Source organism: Ammospiza nelsoni, chromosome 2, assembly GCF_027579445.1.
Source record: "Ammospiza nelsoni isolate bAmmNel1 chromosome 2, bAmmNel1.pri, whole genome shotgun sequence".
NCBI lineage: Eukaryota > Metazoa > Chordata > Aves > Passeriformes > Passerellidae > Ammospiza > Ammospiza nelsoni.
In genome coordinates, this window is record NC_080634.1 from 16750556 (window position 1) to 16771783 (window position 21228).

A 21228-nucleotide genomic window follows, 5' to 3' on the forward strand; every position below is an offset into this window, starting at 1 on the left:
GTACTTTAAACAAGCCAAGGCTTAGAGTTGGTAGGAAACATAAACACACAGTATGGGGAAGGAGTTATTGAACTGGAGGAAAGGGACAGACAGGCTTTCTGGTTTTGTTTTGAGTTTTTTAAAACTGCTAAGTGTTGTCAGTTCTGAAGGCTAAAATTATGAACTGTTTGGTTTTTTCAGAAATTGCCTGAATTGTTGCTTTCTGAACTTTCAGATTTTTCTCATATTTTTCAGGTATTCTTAACAGTTGAGGGCAAGAGCTTTTAATTCAGCTGTGACTCTGTAATTGCAGCATTCTGAGCTGGAGCTTTAAAATATCTCAGGATTTGCAATTTTACTGTCACACATAAAGAGTCAGTTGTGTGTGTTTGTGTCATTTGATATTTTCTGCAGAAACAATTGAAATGTGATTTTTGACAACACATGAATATCACACTGGGGCTGGGATTGTAGCAGTAGGAATTGTTTGAGCAAATATTTCAAGATTTGACTCAAACTGGACGTAATTATCAGGAAGTCAGGGTTTAGACTACCACAGATGGTTTGTAGTGTGTAGTTCTTAAGGCATTTTGTTATCTTTTGAGGAATTAACCAGAAAAATGAATTTCCAGATATGTTAGTTGATAGTGTTTGTTTTTTACTTTATCTGAATTTGGCATCCAGATATGTTTTCGTTTCATGCTAGAAACGTAGCATGTTGTCAGTTTTCAGGTCTCTAATGTGTGCTGCCATTTGACAAGGTGAGCAGAAGATGTTTTTTTTTAAACAGAACAGTATTTCTTTCCACTTTCTCTGTTACAAGAGTCAGGCTCCCAAAGTGACTGAACTATGTGCTTTCACTAACCAAGCTGCTTGGTGGGTCACTCACTTCTTCCTTGCAGGCAGCTTCATGAGAGTCTCTTGTCCTTCTCTGTTGCACAGCTGTGTTTACATTTTGCTAATATGTTACTGGGGAACTCAGACCATCAATTTGAAAGTTACTTTTCTTCTCCTGTCCTTTTCATTGCCCACAGACATGTCAGCAGCAGTGACAGAGTAGGAAAACCCTACCGTGGTGTGAAGCCAGTATTCAGCATCGGAGATGAAGAAGAATATGATACTGGTACAGTAGAAATTTTTTCTTTTACCTAGATTAGATTATTTAGACAAAGTTATTAAACTGGACTAAACCAAACACTGTATCTTACACCTTTGTCTTGCAATATGATACTTGTCTATTATTGTTGTTCATGTATGTTATGGTAATGTCTAGGACTGACCCTCTTCAAATACATAGGAGCAGATTAAATAAAAAGTAATTTGGGGTAAGCACCAAACAGCCAACAGGAAGAAATTGAAATAAGCAGATTTAGGGCATCTTTTGTCTTCACTTGTTATTTCTGAAGTAAAGATTGTTTTCAACACTGATCTTGTACATGTAAACTGGCAGTTGTGCCTTTATTACTCACAACAATAAGCAAAATATAAAGGACCTAGTTTTGCTGATAGATCTCAGTTTAAATGTCTAGTATTGTCATTTAGTGTAATGATCTGAATTTCTGAAATACAGTTGGAGCTAAACTTTAAATGGCTAATGTGTGCACACCTCTCCAGTGTTTCAGACTTGGCTTTTTAGCACTGAATCTATTAATAATTGATTCATCTCTTGATATGCATGCACATTGCTGTAGAAAAAAAAAACATGAAATTTTTATTTAAAGTTTTATCTCCTTGAAAAACTACAGGCAAAATTGGAACACCACACATTTCATAAAGGTTTGTTTGGAGGGTTTTTTGAGAGCAGCTCTAACATCAGAATGGTTCCAACCTACTGTTGCCCTGGTTTTGCTCTGGTAGTTTTAGCCCACTCCCAATCATCATTCACAAATAACTCTTCTGTGCCAAAAGGCATGTTTGGCTTGTGTTGGACAAACAAGTAACCAGTCTGAGAATCTTTGATATGCAAAAGAAGCAGTTCAGGAAGATTAATGAGAGTCACAGGTTTAAATAACATTAATGACAAACAGTTGATCATCATCTGCAATAAAAATTGTGAAGGGGCAAAATGAAATTATCAGGCTTAAGCTTTAATCCTAACAAGATATTTCTCCAAATGCCATGTAATTAAGTTTGCACAGTTCTTTGAGCATCCATAATAGTGTTTTGCAAAGTCTGTGTAATTTCAGAAAACCAGCTCCTCCAAGACAGATTGTCTAGAACATGTTTTCAGTAATACTTTTTTACTAAGTTCTATTTATTTAATATTTGCTTTTAAAAGCACTATTACACTTGGTAAGTAAGCAGAATCAGAGCAATTGGAGTAAGCAAAGCCAACACATGAACATATGAACATATGAAATTAAATATATATGATCTTGATACAGAAGAATGCAAAAAGTGAATCTGTTTCTGAATGATGGGTTTTGTGAAGTTTTAGTGTTTGGGGTTTTTCTGTAGTAAGTAATTGCAGTCAGCTGTAGTTATTGCAGCCTGCCCTAGGTGGATCTGCTTGACCAGGTGACCTCCAGAGATCCCTTTGGTCCTCAGCCATTCTGTGTTTCTGTGACATGAGGGTGGATTATTGTTCCATTTGCTTCAGTTCCATAATGTATTTTTCTGTGAAAATGTTTCCCAAAGTGTGTTTCAGATTCTGAATTGCATTGAAGTAAATAGTTTTACAAAGTCTAGGAAACTGGCTTTGACAAAGGCTCTTTGAAGAGCTGTCCTGAGTTATTTCTGGGAGTAATTTGTATGGAGTTAATATAGATAATTGTGTTAGATAACTAGGTTGCTTAATTTCTTCTAATGTAGCACCAAAATGACTATGTAAACATAATCACTATCTTTAGACATAAAAGCAGTATTTTGCAACTAAGTAATAACATATACAGAAGTTTTGGGTGTTTCACGGAGGTCTGTGCTGAAAATTTCAGGTTGGAATATGTTCTTAAATTTCCTTAAGGAGGATGTGAAGGCAAAGACAACAATTTTTGCTAATGATCCAAAGTTATCTGGAATAGTATGGACAGACTGAGTCTTTTGCTAATTGGCATGACTGGGTATTAAAATGGCACATGAAATTCAGTATGAATTTAATGCAAGAAAGACATTAAAAACCCCCCAACCACGTCTAGTTTCAGATCCAGTGGTGCTAGAATGATTTGGCTGTGTCCAGCTGCAGTGGGTTTATAATAAGTAAGCAGTCATTAACAGTCAGAAAAGCAAATCAAATGCTCAGAAATCTGTGATTCACTCACACATTAAATATTGTGTGTCTTCTGCCCTTGATGTCAGAAACAATGTTTGAACAGGACAAGGTTCAGAGAGGTATAAGTAGGTGAGGAAAGCTGTGATACAACTTTCACAAAAAGCACAGCTGAATTTTATGTGAAAGAGACATTTTAAGGGAGAAAAAGTGATCCACAAAAATAATGCCTATCCTTGAAAGAGATCAACAGGTGTTCATTTCTTCTTGTAAAAGAAACTGGAAGCCACAAGAAGAGATTCTCCTGGACTGTAGTTGTCTGGCTTTTGGTACTCCTTGCCAAAAGATATTGGTGGTTTAAATGCAAAGGGTTTATATGGCTTCAAGGAAAGTCTGCACAAGTGACTACCATTGTGAAAGAAATCCATGAAACTTTACTGCATGGACAAATCAGACCAGCCTAAGATACCCCCTGATCTAAAAATGCTTGTCTATTGAGAGAAAATTAAGAGAACTATCAGATATGCCTTTTTCTTTCTTCCCTCTCAATAATTCTGTATGGTTAGGTACACTTGCTTTGAACCAGTCCAGCTACAGTGGATTTAAGTGAATTGAAAAGTTGGCTGATGGGTGTGAATTTTATTTTTTTTAATGTTTTTCCCCCTCCATTCAAACCAGATGAAATTGACAGCTCCTCAATGTCAGATGATGATCGAAAAGAGGTTGTCAACATCCAAACCTGGATAAATAAACCTGATGTGAAGTACAACTTTCCATGCAATGAAGTAAAAGAAAATGGACATATGTTTCCCAGGTACTGAATTAAGTTCAGTGAAAACATCCATCTTGATATACATTCTAAAAAACAAGTGTTGGTCCCTTAACTTAGCCTTTATATTAAACCAAGAAATGAAAGTGTCAAACAAACTGGAACAAAGTGTTACCGTATTTGCATTCTTGTATTTGCAGTGCTGTAGAGTGGTAATTATGTAAAAAACCGGGTGTAAAGTTTTGCTTTGGAGAAGAAGGTAGTGAGGAAAACTGAAGGGGGAGGGAGGGGCTGTGCACCAGTAATGCTGGCAATGCCATGTCTATTTTCAGAATTGGCTGTGCTACAGCACTCAAGGAAATTCTGAAGTCTTTTGTAGAGCTTTCTTCATTAGATATTATGGAAGTATTAAAACTGTTTCTTAGATCTGGTAGCTGTATTATCTACCTCTCTCCATGTAGTTTAGTCGTAGAATTTAACTTTCTAAATTGATGATATTTAATTCATTTACAAAACTAATTTGTATTTTTCTTTTCCTTCAAGTCATCTCCTAGTAACAGCAACCCATATGTACTGTTTGAGGGAGATTCCATCACGGAAGGGACTGGCTTACATACAGTCTCGACAGGCACTCAACTCTGTAGTCAAAATCACATCCAAGAAGAAACACCCAGAACTGATCACCTTTAAGTATGGAAATAGCAATACTTCAGGCATAGAAATCCTGGCAGTTGAAAGGTAAGCCATCTCAGTAGCTGAGGTGGAAATGGTAATGATATCCAGGGTGCTGTACACTGGAAATCAGGGGTATGCTGTAATTCCCAGAATTGAGTTCAAAAACAATAGTTTTTATGTAGAATACATAAGTCAGATGTGAACTAGGGAAAAAGATTTGCCAGTAAAATGATGGGTGTTTGAGACCCAGAAGAGAGGAACTGCCCCTACAGTGTTGGGGATGGGATGTGTGCAAGTGGACAGTTCTCTGCAGCAAAAGTATGGATTTGTGAACAGTGGGATTTAACAGTATGGTGGAGGTTTTTTTTTTGGTTTTTTTTTTTTTTTTTTTTTTTTTTTTTTTTTTTTACATCTGACTCATATTCTCTGTGCATTGTGCAAGGAGTCCAGAGCCTGAATTCAAAACTGTGATTCCCTGAAACCTGATTCCTGGAAGTGACCTGTTGCCATGCTCAGTATTTGCATGCTTGAGGGGGAAGGGGTTAGAGGGAGTGGTGTGTCAGGCTTTTTTCCACTGCTGCAGCCTGCTGTTCTTGGCACTGTTTTAAGAAGGTTGCTGATACCAGCTGGATGTTTTCTCATCTTCCTTGGAGGGAACTGTGTCCAGAGGATGCTCTGTTTTCACAAGAGAGGGGAGATGAGTTTCCTTCCTAACTAGGGATGTTCTCTGCCTGTTGGTTCCTTAGGTTTGTAAAGATAAATTGAAATTCTGCAGAGAACTTTACTGCTTGTTGAATTACTTAATCACCGTCTTGAGGAGTGAAGCAGATTGATCTAGAGCTATAGGAATTGAAAAAACAAAAACCAAAATACCACAAAACAAAATCCAAGCAAGGACTTCTATGCTTCGGTCAGACAGTGCTATCTGTAGAGATCTGGAACGGCCTGACCTATCCCATTGTCAATTTTTCTTTTCAAGATGGCCGTAAAGTACGCCTCAACAATTCTAAGTTCACAAAGAGAAAGTTTCATAGTATAATCAGGAATTAAATGTTGTTTTCTTCTTATTTTTTTCATTTTAATATATTCCCTTCTTCTCCTCCTCCTAGACAGAGGAAGAATTAAAAGAATTCTGGAAGTCATACTCAAAAATTTTACAGTGAATTAATGATGGCTTTTTCTAATTCTTTTTAAGGTATTTGATTCCAAATGCAGGTGATGCTACCAAAGCCATAAAACAACAGATCATGAAAGTATTGGATGCCTTGGAGAGTTAATAACTAAAGACTTTGTAGAGACCAGTTTATGAAGAAGAAGCAACCAAGATACTGTATGTGGACACAAGCTGACTGTTTCCCAACTGAATACTAACTTAAGAGAATTTTTCTGTTTGCTGGTGGGAGTGCCTGAGTAGCAGGCTTGAGATAGGGTAACTTATCCATTTCTGAACAGGATTTTTCTTTGGGTTTTTTTTTAAATTATATTTTTTTTTGTTTTGGAGAAGTGTTTATTATAAAGGTCAGTTTGTTTCTTTTTAATGCAGCCTTAATGGGAGTGATGTGCATCTTTGCAAGAGCAGATGCAGCTGGGTTCATGTTAAGTATGTTAAAGGAATGAAAGACTGTGAGATACAGAGGAGCAATTGAAAACAATGGTTTTTAAATTATCATCCCTTGTAAATAAAATGTCTCCATTACCTACAGTCTAGAAATTGGATTTTGCCTACCAGGTAGTAGCAAAGACTAATTAAAAATTTAGGTTTTTGAACAAGGCAGATACAAATCTTAAAAACAGTTTTCACATTAAAAATGGTTTTGTTTGAGCTGCAGATAAATGGAAAAAATACAAGCAATTTGTAAAATTAGGAGGCTTTTAAAGTCTTACCAGCTACTAGGCTAAATAAATGAAATTGGTGGTAATGATTATTTTTAAATACTAAAATTAATTGTAGTTTTTACTACGGGGTTGTGATTTTTTTTAATTATGCAAAATTTTACATTTCATAGGTTGAGGCTGTTTCCCTTGTAAAGATGAGTGTGTGCATTGAAATGCAGGTTTCATGACAGAATATGACAGCTGAAAACAAGTTGCCTTGCTCCTCAGAAGCAAAATATCTAAGAACTTTAGATGTTTAAAACTCAGCACAAAAGTGAGTGCACACTGACCAAAGGTGTGTTCAGCAAGAAGATAAATGCACAGAAAACCAGGGGAGAAATTCCAGTGCTGCATAGCTGTGATAAATGTGTTCTTAACCAGTTACCTTCATTGATTCGAGCATTTGTTTCTATTATTCTGAGTAACAATTTCTAAATTAGTGAAGATTTGGGAGATGGCAACTCTATGACTGTTCATCATAAGCTTTCCATTTGTTCAAGAATGGTTCTCTTGTTCAAAGCTCAGTACAGGAATGTTCTTATGGACAAGGCAGAGCATCTTTGTAGACTGATGGGAAATCACCGAAAACTGTGAAATAAAGACAATGGGGATTAGCTTTGCTGCATGAGATCTTCTGAGTACTTGAATCAAAACCTATGATTTGGTACTTCATCAGAAGGTAAAACAAGTTAAACTGACCTTTATAAAAAACAGTTATTCTAAGTTATTTTACTAGGAATCAAGCTAGGGCACCTTAATTCTGGAACTAATTACCTTTTTTTTTTCCTTCTTAGTATCTGAGTAAACACCAATAGAACTTGAACTGTTGAAAATATTTGCATGAAATTGCACCTGGGCCAATGCTCATGTATTTATAGTTTTGCCCAGCAGCCGTTGTATTACATTTTCCTCTTCCTAGTCCCTCCTGAAAATATCCTCAAGAATCTCTGACTCTGTGCCTACTTCAGCAATGAGAATTTTTCATGTAAAGATGTTTGTGCTACTGTTTATAAACTACAGTTGTAAATAAACCAGTACAATTTGAACATAACTTGTTCTGTCAAAAGGCTTTTAGTTGCATACTGTGTAAATTCTCTGAATCAATTAAAAGTTTTTCCTAAAGGTGTTTTGTAAATGGAAGTGAATTTGATCTTTGGAGTGGAAGATGCTGATTATGTATCAGAAGGAGCTACTGCCAGTGACTTCTTAATGTAAGTACTTCAGAATTTAAGTTAATTAATTAAGGACTTTTGGGTGAGCATTCACAGAAAGGTCAAAGTGAATACACAAATAATCAAGTTATAGAAAAGGTTTCTGCATAAATTCCAGACTTCTCAACATCATATTTTTGTTAGGAAAATGTTGACAGAATGATACAACATATTTCTCCTAGTCAGAAGGGGAAAAGTGAAAATGACACTCAGTTGTTAAACAGGTGTATTGGAGTGTTAAATGTGGAATGTGGCTAATGTGTATGCTTCACTGTGAGGACAGCAAACACAGCAGACCTTTGAGATCTACAGCAAGTAAAGCAACAGGAAGTCAGTTCTTAAATCCCTTCTCTGTAGAAACATATAATCCAAGCCATTTAGAGGCTAATTATTTGTAAGTTTTAAGGCAATGTACAAGTTATCAACAGACCTCTTATCTTAAAGAGCTCAGCCCAAATTATGAATCATTTCAATGGTGCTGGTGTATCTCTACCCACAGTTTCAGGGCCACCTTTGCCTTTTATTGTACATACCTGTAGTTATTGGTTTTGTTACAAAACTTCTATCACTAAGCAAAAATTCTAATTATAATACTGCAGTGATACTTTTTGAAAAGAAAAATCAAAAAAGTTGGTATGCTACTTCCTGTCCCTTTTAGCTTCAAGGATTTTTTTTAATTATATTTGCTAGAGATGTGTTGGCTCTTGTTTTATTCTGCACGCACCATGGTCTATATTGTTGAATATAAGGTGACAGTTATGATGCAGGAGTGATAGAAATGAGGTCTGGAGTAGGAAAGAAAGTCTTGGAGTAAACTCCCCTGCCTAATGAAAGCTCTTACCTTTGTGTCATAGTGGGAGTTGGTGCTTCTGTGCTCACTGATGGCTCTTCATTTGTCTCACAAATTCTTTTAGATTCTGATTTGTATGAGAATTTGTAAAGAACTTTGTGTATTACCCACCAAAAACACTGTTGATTGCAGAGTTGTAATTTTTAAAATTGCCTTTTTCTGTTAGCTCTAACACCTGCGATTGGATCTTTTCCTTCCAACTACATATCAGCTGTAGTTTCAAAACCAGGTACTGCCAAATTACTTTTTACAATATAGGTGTAGTCAAGTGAATGGTGAAATGTTTCCCTTTAGGGACGGAAAAAGATGGTACTATGTAGCTTGTTCTACTGGCTATACTTAGTGCTTTCAGATACTTTTGGTTGGAAACTTGAAAAATATATTTTATCTCTCTGACCCATGGGCAACTGGATTTTTGGCCTGTGTGTTGCCCCTTCAAGGGATGGTACTACTTGATTTCTTATTCTTTTTCTTATTTGGGAAGAAGTTGGGGGACAGCTGTTTTTTGCACCTGGAGTCCTACAAAGTGTGATGTTTGGGGAAGAAAAAAATTTTTTTATAATCACATATGCTCTTTCTACCACCATGGGCATGTATGAAAAGGAGGGAGGCCTGCTAAGATGTCTGTTCTGCCATGCTTTGGCTCTTTGGCTAGGTCAGATTGAGATGAGTGGTTCCCTTTACTGCTGCCAGGGGCAGGTTGAACAGTTCTCTGCTTGAAAGAAGGTTTGTAATTGTTGCACACAGTAGTGGTTGTGTATTTTACAGTGGTTATGCACTTCCCATCCTTTATCTCTCTGCATGTTTCCTGAAAGGGGAGGTGTGTAAGAGATTGATCACCCTGGGTCACCCATTTTTTTTTTACCCATTCTGCCATTATGTGCCTTCAGTTTACAGACATAATCTCATGTGAGAAATAGTGGTACACAAAACCTACAATTCTACAAACATGCTTCTAAAAAGCCCAAGGCTGGAAAATATGTACATGAGACAGCAATGTTTTGTGCTGAGTGAAGGGGTGTTTAAAGCCAAGGAAGAGCAGCATGGTATGTAGTGTGTTGGTTTCACAGAGTTGCAGTGTTGGACATGAGCTCTGGAGCTCATCTAGCTAAGTTCCCTGCCTAGGCAGGGTCACCTAGAGCAGGTAACACAGGGTTTGGAATGTCTCCAGAAAGGGAGACCTCGCTGGGCAGCCTGGTCAGTGCTCTGCCACCCTCAGTGTAAGGAAGTTCCTCCTCATGTGAGGTGAAACTTTGTTTTTTAGTTCCTGGCCATTGCTCCTTGTCCTGTCACTGGGCACCACTGACCTTAGTCTGTCACCACCTTCTTGACAAATGCCTTTGAGGTGTTTATCTGCACTGCTGACATCCCCTCTCAGCCTTCCCTTCTCTGGACTACACAGGCGCGGCTCCCACAGTGTCTCCTCATAAGAGAGGTGCTCCAGACCCTAAATCATCTTTGTAGCCTCCATTGCACCCTCTCTAGTCGCTCCTTGTCCTGGTTCTGAGGAGCCCAGAGCTGGACACTGCTCCGCATCTGAAGCACTGTGGAGATGTTTGTACCTTGGGGGATGCTGTTCTTGTAAAGAAACAGGGGGATGTCCCGGGTGAATGCGTTACCTGTAAGCTGGTACAGGTCCCTTGGCATGAGCCCTCAGCAGCCTTTGCCGGGCAGGGCAAAGCAGCGCTCGGCACAGCCGGAGCTCTGGGGGCTCCGCTGTCGCTGCCGGCGCTGAAGGGGCCCGGGGAAGCGCTGCCCGCTCGCTGCCCCAGGCAGGCCGGGGGTGCGTCAGCCCTGCATTTCGCCCCTCAGGATGGTCCCGGTCCAGCGGGGCCGCTCGAAGGCGGCGTGGGTGAGGGCGGTTCCGGCTGAGCCGGGCCTGGCACTGCGAGTCCCGGCAGCCCCCGCGGTGCCGGGCGGAGCCGGGAATGCGGGCGGCCGCCGGAGCCATGGCATGTGAGTGCGAGCCCTGCCCGTCCCTGCTGCGGGCCGCGGGCCCGGCTGTGCCCGGCCCCGGTGAGACCGGGACAGGCTCGGTGCTGGGTCCTGGCACAGCCTGAGGAACAGTGCAGGGAGAGGGGAGCTGGCCTGGCGCTGCGCTGGGCACAGACCGGGATACAGAGCTCGCCCTGCAGGGTCAGCTCCGCAAGCAACGCCAGCGAACCGGCCGTGCTTCGCTCTCGGTGCTTTAAAACAAAAAAAAAAACAAGCGTGTTTTGTAGTGTAGTGGTACAAATGCGAACCATTATTTTACTCCGTTGTGCTTATACCTGGTTGTGGCCTACATTACTTTAGGTTTATGCTGAGAATTGGTTTTAATGAAGGTTTTGGGGCAGCTGGTCAAGGCTGGGAGCAGAGGTCTCTCTCTAAAGCCCTGCTGCACTTTTCTCTGCATTTCTGTTGCTTCCACATCTGAATGTTTGTTGACGAAACTGGCACAAATACAAGTGTTCCGTTGTGGCTGAGCTTCGGTTTTGCACCTTATCGAACTTCAAACCTGAGACAAATAATGTTATATTTATATATAGGAAATTATCTAATTACACTTCCCAGTGTTATAAACATGATGGATTTTTTTCCTAGCTTTTTTTTTTTTTTAAGTGGCCAACTTGTCTGAACTAAAACACCTTCCACAAATGCTGGGAAGTTTTTGACAGATCCTTGGTATGATTATCTCCGTGGGTCTGGAACCTGTGGTTACATCTGTTCAGAATACCAGATGAGCTTTGTTTGCTCAATAGATCCAGCAGTAAAAGTCTCTCACAGGAAGAATGGCAAGGGGAGCAGTCAATCATTGGCTTAACCTCTGGAAATCAGCTGCTTAGCTACTGAAGTAGGAAAAAAGATGTATCTCAACTGCTCCTGACCCAGTCTCATCTTCACTTGAATCAGCTTTTCCAGTTTCCCTGACCACTGGGACTATGTTGCTTCCAGCTTTGTCTTTTTCTTATTGTGATCTTTGTATGATGGGGGAGTTTTCCCCCAGACAGGAGAGGTGCTATGAAACTGGGATACTTTTTTTTTTCTAAAGCCAGAGAGGATTGGTTGGTTGGTTTGTATTTGTTTTAAAGAAAACAGTTCTACCTGATCATGGTCAGGGTGTGTTTCCCTACAACCTGGGGTACTTGGAGATTAATGGAAGGAAATACAAGAGGTGTGCACAAAACTTGGCTACTTGGAGAGCCTGCAGTTGTATATCCTGCTTAGTGGGAGTAGAAGCTGTTGATAACACTTGCAACTTGGCCAGAAACCAGTTTGTTAAGAAATAATCAGGAAGGATGTTAACCTTTCTTGATTTTCATAGCCATTTCCAAAACTAGGTGTGAATTTAGGGATAAAAGCAAACAATTCCCTTATCAGGTGCTTTGGAGAATATCCAGTCCTTTGGTGTGCAGCAGGATGGGCTCCCACAGTGCTCAGCAGCCTGGGAAGGAGGGGATGGGGCACCTGTGCTTTCCCTTTCAGTATCATGGTTCCTTCCCCTGCAACAGGGACTGGGTGTTGCTGGCTCATGAGCTCTGTGATCTTTGCAGGCCATGCATGGCTCCCCTTGGCATTGCTGGGTTTCAGTGCTCTCCCTGTGTTAAGAGACTTTCAGAGTCAGATTTAGGCTGCAGAATGAGTTGGTTTGTGCATATGTTTATGTATTAACTCATTTGTTTTCTTCAGTGTTTGTTACTCAATTCAGATCTGGAAGTTTCCTGTGGGAACTGTGATGAATAATTTTTTTCTTTTCTGCCATCAGCCTTCCGCCTTGCTCTCATCCAGCTCCATGTATCTGCTGTTAAATCAGATAATCTCCAACGAGCCTGTGGGCTGGTGAGGGAAGCATCAGCTAAAGGAGCAAAACTTGTGGCTCTGCCTGTGAGTAAAGATTGTGGCCTACTTAGCCCTTGTGCTTCAAACCCTTCAAAACCTCTTTCTAATGTTATTAATGCAACAGATATTCCTCTTCCTCCCTGGATAGCTTAGATGCTGTATGAAGCTTCAAAATAAAACTAAAAGCTAAAAAATCCCAGGGGTTGTAGCTGGTGGGAGGTGGGGAGTGAAAAGGGAAACAAAAAATAGGTTGATCTTTTTTGTAGTGTAAGATTCTGGTAAAAGTTTTTGCTGGTTTAAATCCTAGGCAATGCCATCACTGAAATATTCTGAATTCAGGTAAGTGACAGTATAGTTTGAATCTTTGCTGAAGAAGTGTAGAAAAAAGGCAATTTTCAGTTAAAGAATGATGACATGAAGGTGAAGGAGGGTACACAGTAGCTCTCCTTGCTGTAAGCATTCCAGATACATGAGAAACAAAACAAAACATATTTCCAGCAGGTCATTTGTGGCTGAATTATGATTAAGACACATTCCTCTTGTGACTTCCATGTGTGGAAACAAAAATAGCCATTTTAAATGATCAACCACTTCTGACTTACTTTTTGAACTTTAGCCATAATTATTTTGGTGAATTTTCACACAGTGGATGTGCTGACCACAGGATGGGCTTCCCAGTGCAGCTTTGAGCTTTCCTCCTCTCTTCGTGGGGGTACTTGTGTTACTCCTGTACCTCTGACACAGGAGTGCAAAGTTCATCTCTGGGTGAACTTTGGGTCTCAGTTTTACACACAGAATGTTTTCTCTCCTCTGTCATGGAGAAGCATTGAGCAACCTTCCCAGCTCTTCTGTGCTAAAGTGGTTCTTGTGTTGCAAATGTGACCATCCAGTGTTCTGCCTCTGCCTCCTGTGCAGAGATTACTGTTATTTACTGGCTTCATCATGTGTACAAGCATTGAAATTTCCAGACTTACTTAGCTGAGATACTCACTTTGCCAGCAAAGATTTATGCTTTTAGAATACCAGTTGTGGAACATGGGCAAGGCATTTCACAGACTTTTGGGAGATGCATTTTGTATTGACATTAGGGTATGGGCATGAAATGTTGTCTTCCCATTGTTTTGTTTCTTTGGGGGTTCTTTTTTTTCTTTTAATAACTTTATACAAAGGAAAGTAACTCACACTGAGTATATGAAGATGGAGGCAGCTGACTTTGCTTTCACTTCTTTGAAGTTCAGCCCAGATTTCAAAAGCCTGGGGAGCTCATTTTGACAGCTTGCAGAGATTTCCCTTCCTGCTTCTTCCATCTACAGGTTGTGCTGTGGGTTAGCTGGGCACTGCTGGCCTAGTGCCCTGCATAGGGGGGAAAAACCCTTTCCAGCTTGGATTCATTTATTCCACTTCAGCAGAACCTACCTCAGCTGTTAAGAAGTTTGCTTGAGCAGATAAAGCAGAAGTGTTTACTGTGCTAGTAACAGCTTGATTTTCATTTTTTTTTTCTTTTTCTTTGTGGGGGTGGAGGTGTGTTTGTCACTTCTGGTGAGCAGAGGGAACAATGGAGGTGTCTGGGCTGGGAGTCCCTTTCTCACAGAGAGAAGAGAAGTTGCTGCCACACTTTGATAGCCTATCTGTGGCCTCCAGCTGCACTCCTTCAGGGTACAAGAAGGTGTTGGGTGGAGTGTCTCACTCCTCACAGAGCTGGCAAGTGCAATGCTGAGTGAAAGTTCCTCATATCTTGGGCATCTCAAATACCTCTAGCCCACCTATTTTAGGCATCTGATCTACTCTGGTAATCTGACTGTGCAAAGATTACATGCCTGGTTCTAAAGGGATGGCAAATCTTTAACAAGATTGACAAGGTGGAGGACACTATTCAGTTGTGAGGAAATAATGTTTAAAGGATTGTTTTAGCAAAACAATAAGTAATTTTGAGAAATGCATGCTTTTGCAAATGTCCTTTTAAAAAATAAGAAATAATGGGCTGTGGATGAGCATCTCAGAGTTTTGAGAGGATCTATTGGGCTTGTAGCTTGTCAAATGAGAACTGTGTAGAACTTGGCTCCTCATTCTGGTGTGAACATCCCTTGTGTTCTTGCTAAACTCAGAGCAGTGAATGTGCTAGCCTTATAGCTTGCATGATAATCCTAGCTCTTGTTCTATTTGGCATGCACTCCACAAACACACCTGTTGTGTTTTCAGCAATTGTTCAGGTCTCTCTGGCCTTCCTGGTTCACTTACTGAGCTCCTATAAACTAAACTCCTGTAAGCAAAGCTTGTTTGAGAACATGGTTAGAGAGGAGTTGGAAAAGTTATCTCATTGTAGTGGTGTTACTGGATTTTAGTTTCTTTTTTTTTTCCCATCTAATTCTAGGAATGCTTTAATTCTCCATATGGAACCCAGTACTTTAAGGAGTATGCAGAGAAGATCCCTGGGGAATCAACACAAAAGCTGTCAGAAGTTGCAAAGGAGTGCAGCATATATCTCATTGGAGGTAATTTATTCTTAGTGACCTTCTCACTGGGGGAAAAATGGGCAGGGTCTATTACTGCCATTGCATCAAAATTACATAAATAATACAGTGGGAGAAATCTCTGTTCTTGCCTTTACAAAGGATCCATTCCAGAAGAGGATGGTGGAAAGCTCTATAATACATGTGCTGTCTTTGGGCCTGATGGTGCTCTTCTGGCCAAGCATAGGAAGGTAAGATGGCACAATATTGTTATGAAAAGTTTTCTAAGCAGTGTTGCACAAATTATTTCATCTGTACTTAAAGGAGGTATAAGTTAGTAGAGCCTTGTATTAATAATAAGTTGTGTACCATCACCCATGGAATTTCTTGTTACTTTTATTTGGGGTGTGTGAACACCACTTCAAAAGGTGGTCATAAATTTGTTCTGGGTAAGGATAACAAAATACTGGAAGGTGTAATTGGCTTTCCCCATATGCTGGGAAAACCATGGGAAAGAGTAAAACCTGATACAACTCATTTATCTCTGTACCCAGGCCTAAGTTTAAAACACAGTGCCACTTGAGTGGGATCAGGATTTTCCCTCAGCTTCCTGATGGATTTAGTCCTTCTGTTGTGATAAATACTGTTCTTTACATACTTTGTGCTAAACATGTGATTAGTGCAGACATGCAGAGTCCAAGTTAAGCTGTCACTGCTGTTTGTAGTAGATGTTTCTGGCTGTCATCTTCCACCTCATCATTGCTTTGTGCCTTCTGGAAAACTGCCTCCCATTTATAACTCCAGAGTCAGTTTCTCTTTGTGGAACTGGTTTTTTTATTCTTATCCCCACTTTCTGTTCATGGGACTGTGCACACAGGGATCACTCCATGAGTGAGCAACAGCTTATTCCTATTAAGGTTAAGCCAAAAAGATAATGCAGGGAACAAATAAGGTAGTGCAGGTATTAATTTTTAATTAAATAATTAATTAAATTTTAATTTTTAAATTAATTATTCTGTTTGCTGTTTCTACATTAGCATTGCTTACTCAATCACCTTGTGCAGTTCTGTGCTGCCTTCCAGCTGTCACAGCACAGCAGTCTGCAAGCCCAGGAGCTGTAGAATGAGTGAAGCCTTGTGCTCAGTGTGAACAAATAATGAAATAAAACCAGCTCTGTTGTTGGGAAGCTCCAGTCAGGAACAGCACCTTCCATTGCAAGGGAGGGGTGAAGGCAGCTGCAGGCCCTCAGAGGCAGCTGCATAGCTGAAGTCATGGCTCAGTGAAGGTATTTTCTTGAGAAGTTTTACAGGAATGGGACTCAAATGTTAGAGACAAATCATTAGGTCAAGACATCTAGCTGTTTGGCATGTATTTTCAACTTTATACACGTATATTTCTGTGTAGAAGAAAATACTTTAAATCATCTTTAACAATCTTAAGCAATGTTTACTTTGGATCCTGACAAAAGAGTAGTCTAGATAACAGTAGAAAGCACATGCCTAAAGAGGCTCAAATACCAAACAGAGAAATTGTTAGTAATTGTTACTAATCATAGTATAATTGCAGGTTCATTTGTTTGACATTAATGTTCCTGGGAAGATCCAGTTCAAAGAGTCTGAAACACTGAGTCCAGGGAATAGCTTCTCCATATTTGACACACGTGAGTATAAAACAAGCTCTCTCTTCAAGGAGCTCAAATAAAGTAACACTACAGTCACTCTGCAGTTCTCTTCCCCCTCCTCCTTTCCTGCAGTGGATGTGCATTTTTAGACAATCAGATTGAGCATTTGATGACAAGTATAGTTTAAGTTTGCTCCAAGTCTTTGGGTCACTTCTGAAACTTTTAAAAAGGCAGTGTGGTTGGAAAAGGACAGAGGAGTACAAAAGGTTGAAACATATGTCACCCCACTTGCCTTAATTAAAGAATGGCCCTGGTGATTTGTTAGAGGGAAGTGATGGTATTTTTAATAGCAGTTACAGCTTGAAAATTCTTATAAAACACAGCCTAGAAAAGAAAGTATGTAACAGCTACAATGGTACATTGCTTCACGTGAGGATAGTATAATAATGGAGACAATTAACTAAATCATTCCAGTCTTCTTGAATCAGCCATCTCAGATAAAAAAGCAAAATATCGACTCCTCCTCACCCCATGTTGCTCAAAAGCTGACACAGTCTGTTAACTGAGCTCTCCAAAGAGGCTTGTCTGCCACAGCCACTTTCTCCTCCTTGCAGTGTGCATGCCCTAAGAAACTACATGACTGTTTTTATTGCATGAAAAGCAAGGAGTGTTTTCTTTTATTGAAAAAAAAAATTAAAAATTGCAGCTAAATGAAAGAGGAATATGTTCCACAAAGACCTGATACAACATGATTTTTGTGGAAAAGACTTTTCTTAAAGGGTAGATAGGACTGCTTCTCACACTCTTTCTGTCCTCATGAAGCATGAATTCCCCCCCAACAATAGCCAGTTGGATGCACATTTAAATATAGCTCCTCCTGTTGCTGTGAGCCATGCAAAATAACAGTTGGCAGGATGGCTACAGGGAGTCTTGTGCTTGTTTTGTCTACTTGTGCTAGTGATACCATTTCTGTCTCTTGTGTTTTGAGAGCAGCATACTGCAAAGTGGGCCTGGGCATCTGCTATGATATGAGATTTGCTGAGATGGCTCAAATCTACGGCCAGAAAGGTGAGGCTGGGTCACCCAAGGGAGCCTGGGCAGCCCTAAGGCCAGGGCAGGTTCTGGGTGCTCTGTGCTGGGTGATCCTGTGATCAGGCATTCCTTGATCCATTTGATCAGGCATTCTTATCCCTGCCCAGAAACACAAAATGCATCCTGTGGCCAAGACTCTTACTCAGATGAGTGACTTCTCTCAGGGAGTAAAGTACCCATCACTTCCTGATCCACATGTGGTGGTGGAGTGGTGGAGTTGGGGTATCCCCACCACAGCTCTTGGCTGATGTAACCTGCTGTGCATGGACAGGCTCTGGGAGAGGCTGGGAAGTATGGAAAGAAACCTCACCTTGGTTTATCCTAGAGTGGCCCTTCACACTGCAACCCATCTTCCCCTTAATGATGCTTAGGTTCTAATTGTCTCTTAACAAAGGTTGCCAGCTGCTGATATATCCAGGGGCTTTTAACATGACTACAGGACCAGCTCATTGGGAACTCTTACAAAGGGGCAGGTAAGATCACAGAAAAAGGTTATTCCCCTGTTCTAGAGGAGTTTTTGGTGCATGGAACTGAACTTTCTTGTGTTCCAAATGACACTTGTGTGTCAGAAGTGGTGCTGCAGGGCCACTTCACCATTGGAGCTGCTCCATCCCTCAAGCCTTGCATGGGACAGCAAAATGATTTTACTGTCAAGGAGAAAAGCAGGAAGCTCTTGGCCTTTACTCCCTCCTGCCCCTGCTATGCCCTTTCAATGACCCTTTCCCATGGCTTTAAAAGCACCCTTCACACACAAATTCTGGAGAGAAGAGCCAGTAACCTGGGAAGTGCTCTAATTACAGGTAGAAATAGACTCTGAGATTCCTGAATGCAGATTGTTTATTCAATTGGTCAACTTCAATCAATTTTGCTACATACTGGATGAACTTGTGAATTGCATGATATTCTATGCACTAACTCTGGAGCCAGGTGCTAGAGACTTCTCTTTCCAGGCTCTTCTTTCTCTGTATCTCTTTGTATCATTCACAGTTTGTGCTAGTCATTTAGAGGATATATAGCTTGTCCTTCAGAGTGAATTCTTTCTCTTCTGCTTAATTAAATGGTATTATAAAAAACAATTCTTCTCACGTTTTCCCTCCCTTCCTTCATTTTTCTGTGAACACAGAGCTGTTGATAATCAACTGTACGTAGCTACTGTATCTCCTGCTAGAGATGAAAAAGCATCCTATGTTGCCTGGGGACACAGCACTGTAGTAAATCCATGGTGAGTTCAATAAAATAAAAAAACACCATCTTTTCTTTGGTAAAAAAATATTTTAGTTGGCAGTCACACTTCAGTCCTACTTTTCCATCTACTGTTAAAAGTGCAAATTCTTGGTAAAAGCACATGAGACTTGAGCCTGCATTCTCAAGATCATGATTTAAAACAGCCAAATTAAAAAAAAAAAACCAAGAAATAAACTAGAACTAGTTTGAGTGTGTATTCCTTTTGGTAGTAAAGATACCACTTAGTACTGGCATTAAGCATTAGTTGAACTGCTTGTGACCTTGTCCCAGAAGTTCAGTCCATGATGTGCTATGCATAGGGTAATTCTCTTAAACAGCTTACACAGAACTATCTAATTTCCTCAAAGAACAACACTGCTTTGACATAAGAAAGAACAAGAAGAATGTCTTCAGCTAGAGAAGAGAGATTCTGACTTGAGCAGAGGTCACGCAGGTGCACAGGAGGTAAAATGACCAAATCTTCAGGCAGTTGTTTTTCTTTCACATAAATCTACTGATAGCTCAGCTCCAGTTGTTTGCACAGTAAGAAAAACTTTGTCTATGTTGTGAGCTTTTAACTTTATGTGATGCAAGCAGTGACAGAACACTTGGGGGAGACATGATCATGTTCAGTAGCTCATGCAGAGTAAAAGTACACTTTTAAAAGCCTGTAGGGTCTTCAAAGGAGAAAGTGTTCATCTTTGCCAGTGTGGTTGTTCCTTTCCCCTTGAGCTATGCTGCATGCTCACAGGCAGTGGTTCTCAGAGTGGCTTTTACCACAGTTCTTCATCTTTGAAAGACACTTATGCTAAGTATGTATATGTCACATATAGAAAGTGCCATATCTAAAGCCTGGAAGCCATTTCTATCATGCCAGGGTTATGGATTATGATGCTATTTTTAGGACAGCCCTGTCATTACAGCTGTAGGCATCAAGGGTAGGAACTCCTTTTTGTACAAACAGCAGCAACTGCACTGATGCCTTGAAACCAGTGTCTAATCCTGCGAACAAATGTGCTTAATTTTGCAGGGGTGAAGTCATAGCCAAAGCTGGGGCTGAGGAAACAGTTGTATACACAGATATAGGTAAGGGAAAAATTGTTTTGGTTTTTTTCCCCACTTTTTTTCTTGAGTACAGGTTATGACACTAAGGAGAGACAGTTTTTTTAAGTCTGTGGCCTTCCACATGCAACTCCAGATGATGTGGCATTCCTCTGCCTTGTCCACCTGAGCTAGGTTAAAGCAAGAACCAGCAGCCCTTGGCTGTACTGTTCTATGCACAGTACTCAATAGCTGTACCCTTCTAGATCACTTCCTTAGGGACAAGGTGCCACCTCAGGAAAGAGCAAAGCTGAGGCTTCCTTCAGCCCTGGCTGCTCACTTGCAGTGCCCTACCACCCCATTCTCCATCAAAGCTGCTCTTTTCCCTGTCTTACCTCAGAGCAAGTCAGGAGCTTTCTCTTTTGGCTGCTGTTCTCTTAACTCTTTTCTTCTCTCCTGCAGATCTAAAGAAACTTGCAGAAATACGTCAGCAGATTCCTATTTTAAGCCAGAAGCGTAGTGATCTCTATGGTGTAGAGATGAAAAAGTGAAGTTGGGTGAAGAGGGAAGGTTCAGCTGTCACAATGGCTGTTGCCTTCATCTTTGGAAGGATTTCCTTTTACTACCTAATGTGCCAGTTAAGAAACCATCACATAACAAAAAACTTGGTGCAATTCTAGTATGATGGAAACATAACTTTGGTATCTCCTCTCATACTTAAGTATTTCACAGTATTTTACATCTAGGATAAAGATGGAGATGAAATCAGTTCAACACAGCAGTGATTAATATTGATTTTTATGCATCATAATGTTTTAGTTGCCTTCTGAGAGCTGTTTTGTAGAACACGGAAATCTTGTTCTCTAAAACTCCCTCTAAAGTCAGCTTTGGTATTATGAATTTTTCAGTGAATTGTCAGAAAATCTAGAAGCATGATTCTTCTTACTCTGTCCTTTTTAGATGTATATGACTTAACCAAGGTCCTTGAATGCCCTACTTCTAACTTGGGGAGCTTAAAATTTAACACACTGAGCAAAACAGGCCAAATTCTGCTCTGTGCCACTGAGGACACATCAAGAAGCTGCCAGACAGAGCTGCTCCTATAGAAGAACCTGTAGCAGTTTTTGGTTCATGTGTTTTGTCTGGGTTTAAATATTAAATTCTCCTTATGGCAAATCTTGTTCATTGCTGAAGTGACATGGGTTGCTGTGTTACAGTAATTCACACATTGCCACACCTTTGCTCTCCATACTGCTCCCTTAACAGAATGCCTGAGTGGGTTTTAGTTCTGCTGCCTGGAAAAGGCTGAGGGAGGCAGGTTGGAAACCTGCTGCACTAAGTCCTGCCTAAGGCTTGCATGCATTATTGCTACTGTCCAGTGCAGAGAAAACATTCCTTACTGTGCTGCTTTTGCTGG

General features: G+C 40.4%; 2 protein-coding genes across 3 annotated transcripts in view; both read left to right on the forward strand.

The window, feature by feature from the left end:
• The window catches only part of TBC1D23 (TBC1 domain family member 23), a 31756-nt gene extending 24118 nt beyond the window's left edge, over window positions 1-7638 (forward strand). For both annotated transcript variants that reach the window (XM_059465832.1, XM_059465831.1), the window contains 4 exons: window positions 1014-1102; window positions 3863-3998; window positions 4497-4691; window positions 5824-7638. In XM_059465832.1, coding sequence (XP_059321815.1) covers window positions 1014-1102; window positions 3863-3998; window positions 4497-4691; window positions 5824-5905 — 502 coding nt within the window. In that variant the 3' untranslated portion in view covers window positions 5906-7638. The remainder of the gene's footprint in view (window positions 1-1013; window positions 1103-3862; window positions 3999-4496; window positions 4692-5823) is intronic.
• A 2852-nt stretch (window positions 7639-10490) lies between these two features.
• NIT2 (nitrilase family member 2) lies at window positions 10491-20987 on the forward strand. The gene is made up of 10 exons (XM_059465835.1): window positions 10491-10520; window positions 12310-12428; window positions 14755-14875; window positions 14996-15084; window positions 16400-16493; window positions 17448-17522; window positions 17941-18019; window positions 18670-18768; window positions 19801-19856; window positions 20274-20987. The coding sequence occupies exons 1-10, from the start codon at window positions 10493-10495 to the stop codon at window positions 20360-20362; spliced, it is 849 nt and encodes a 282-aa protein (XP_059321818.1). The 5' UTR covers window positions 10491-10492; the 3' UTR covers window positions 20363-20987.
• The last annotated feature ends 241 nt before the right edge of the window (window positions 20988-21228 follow it).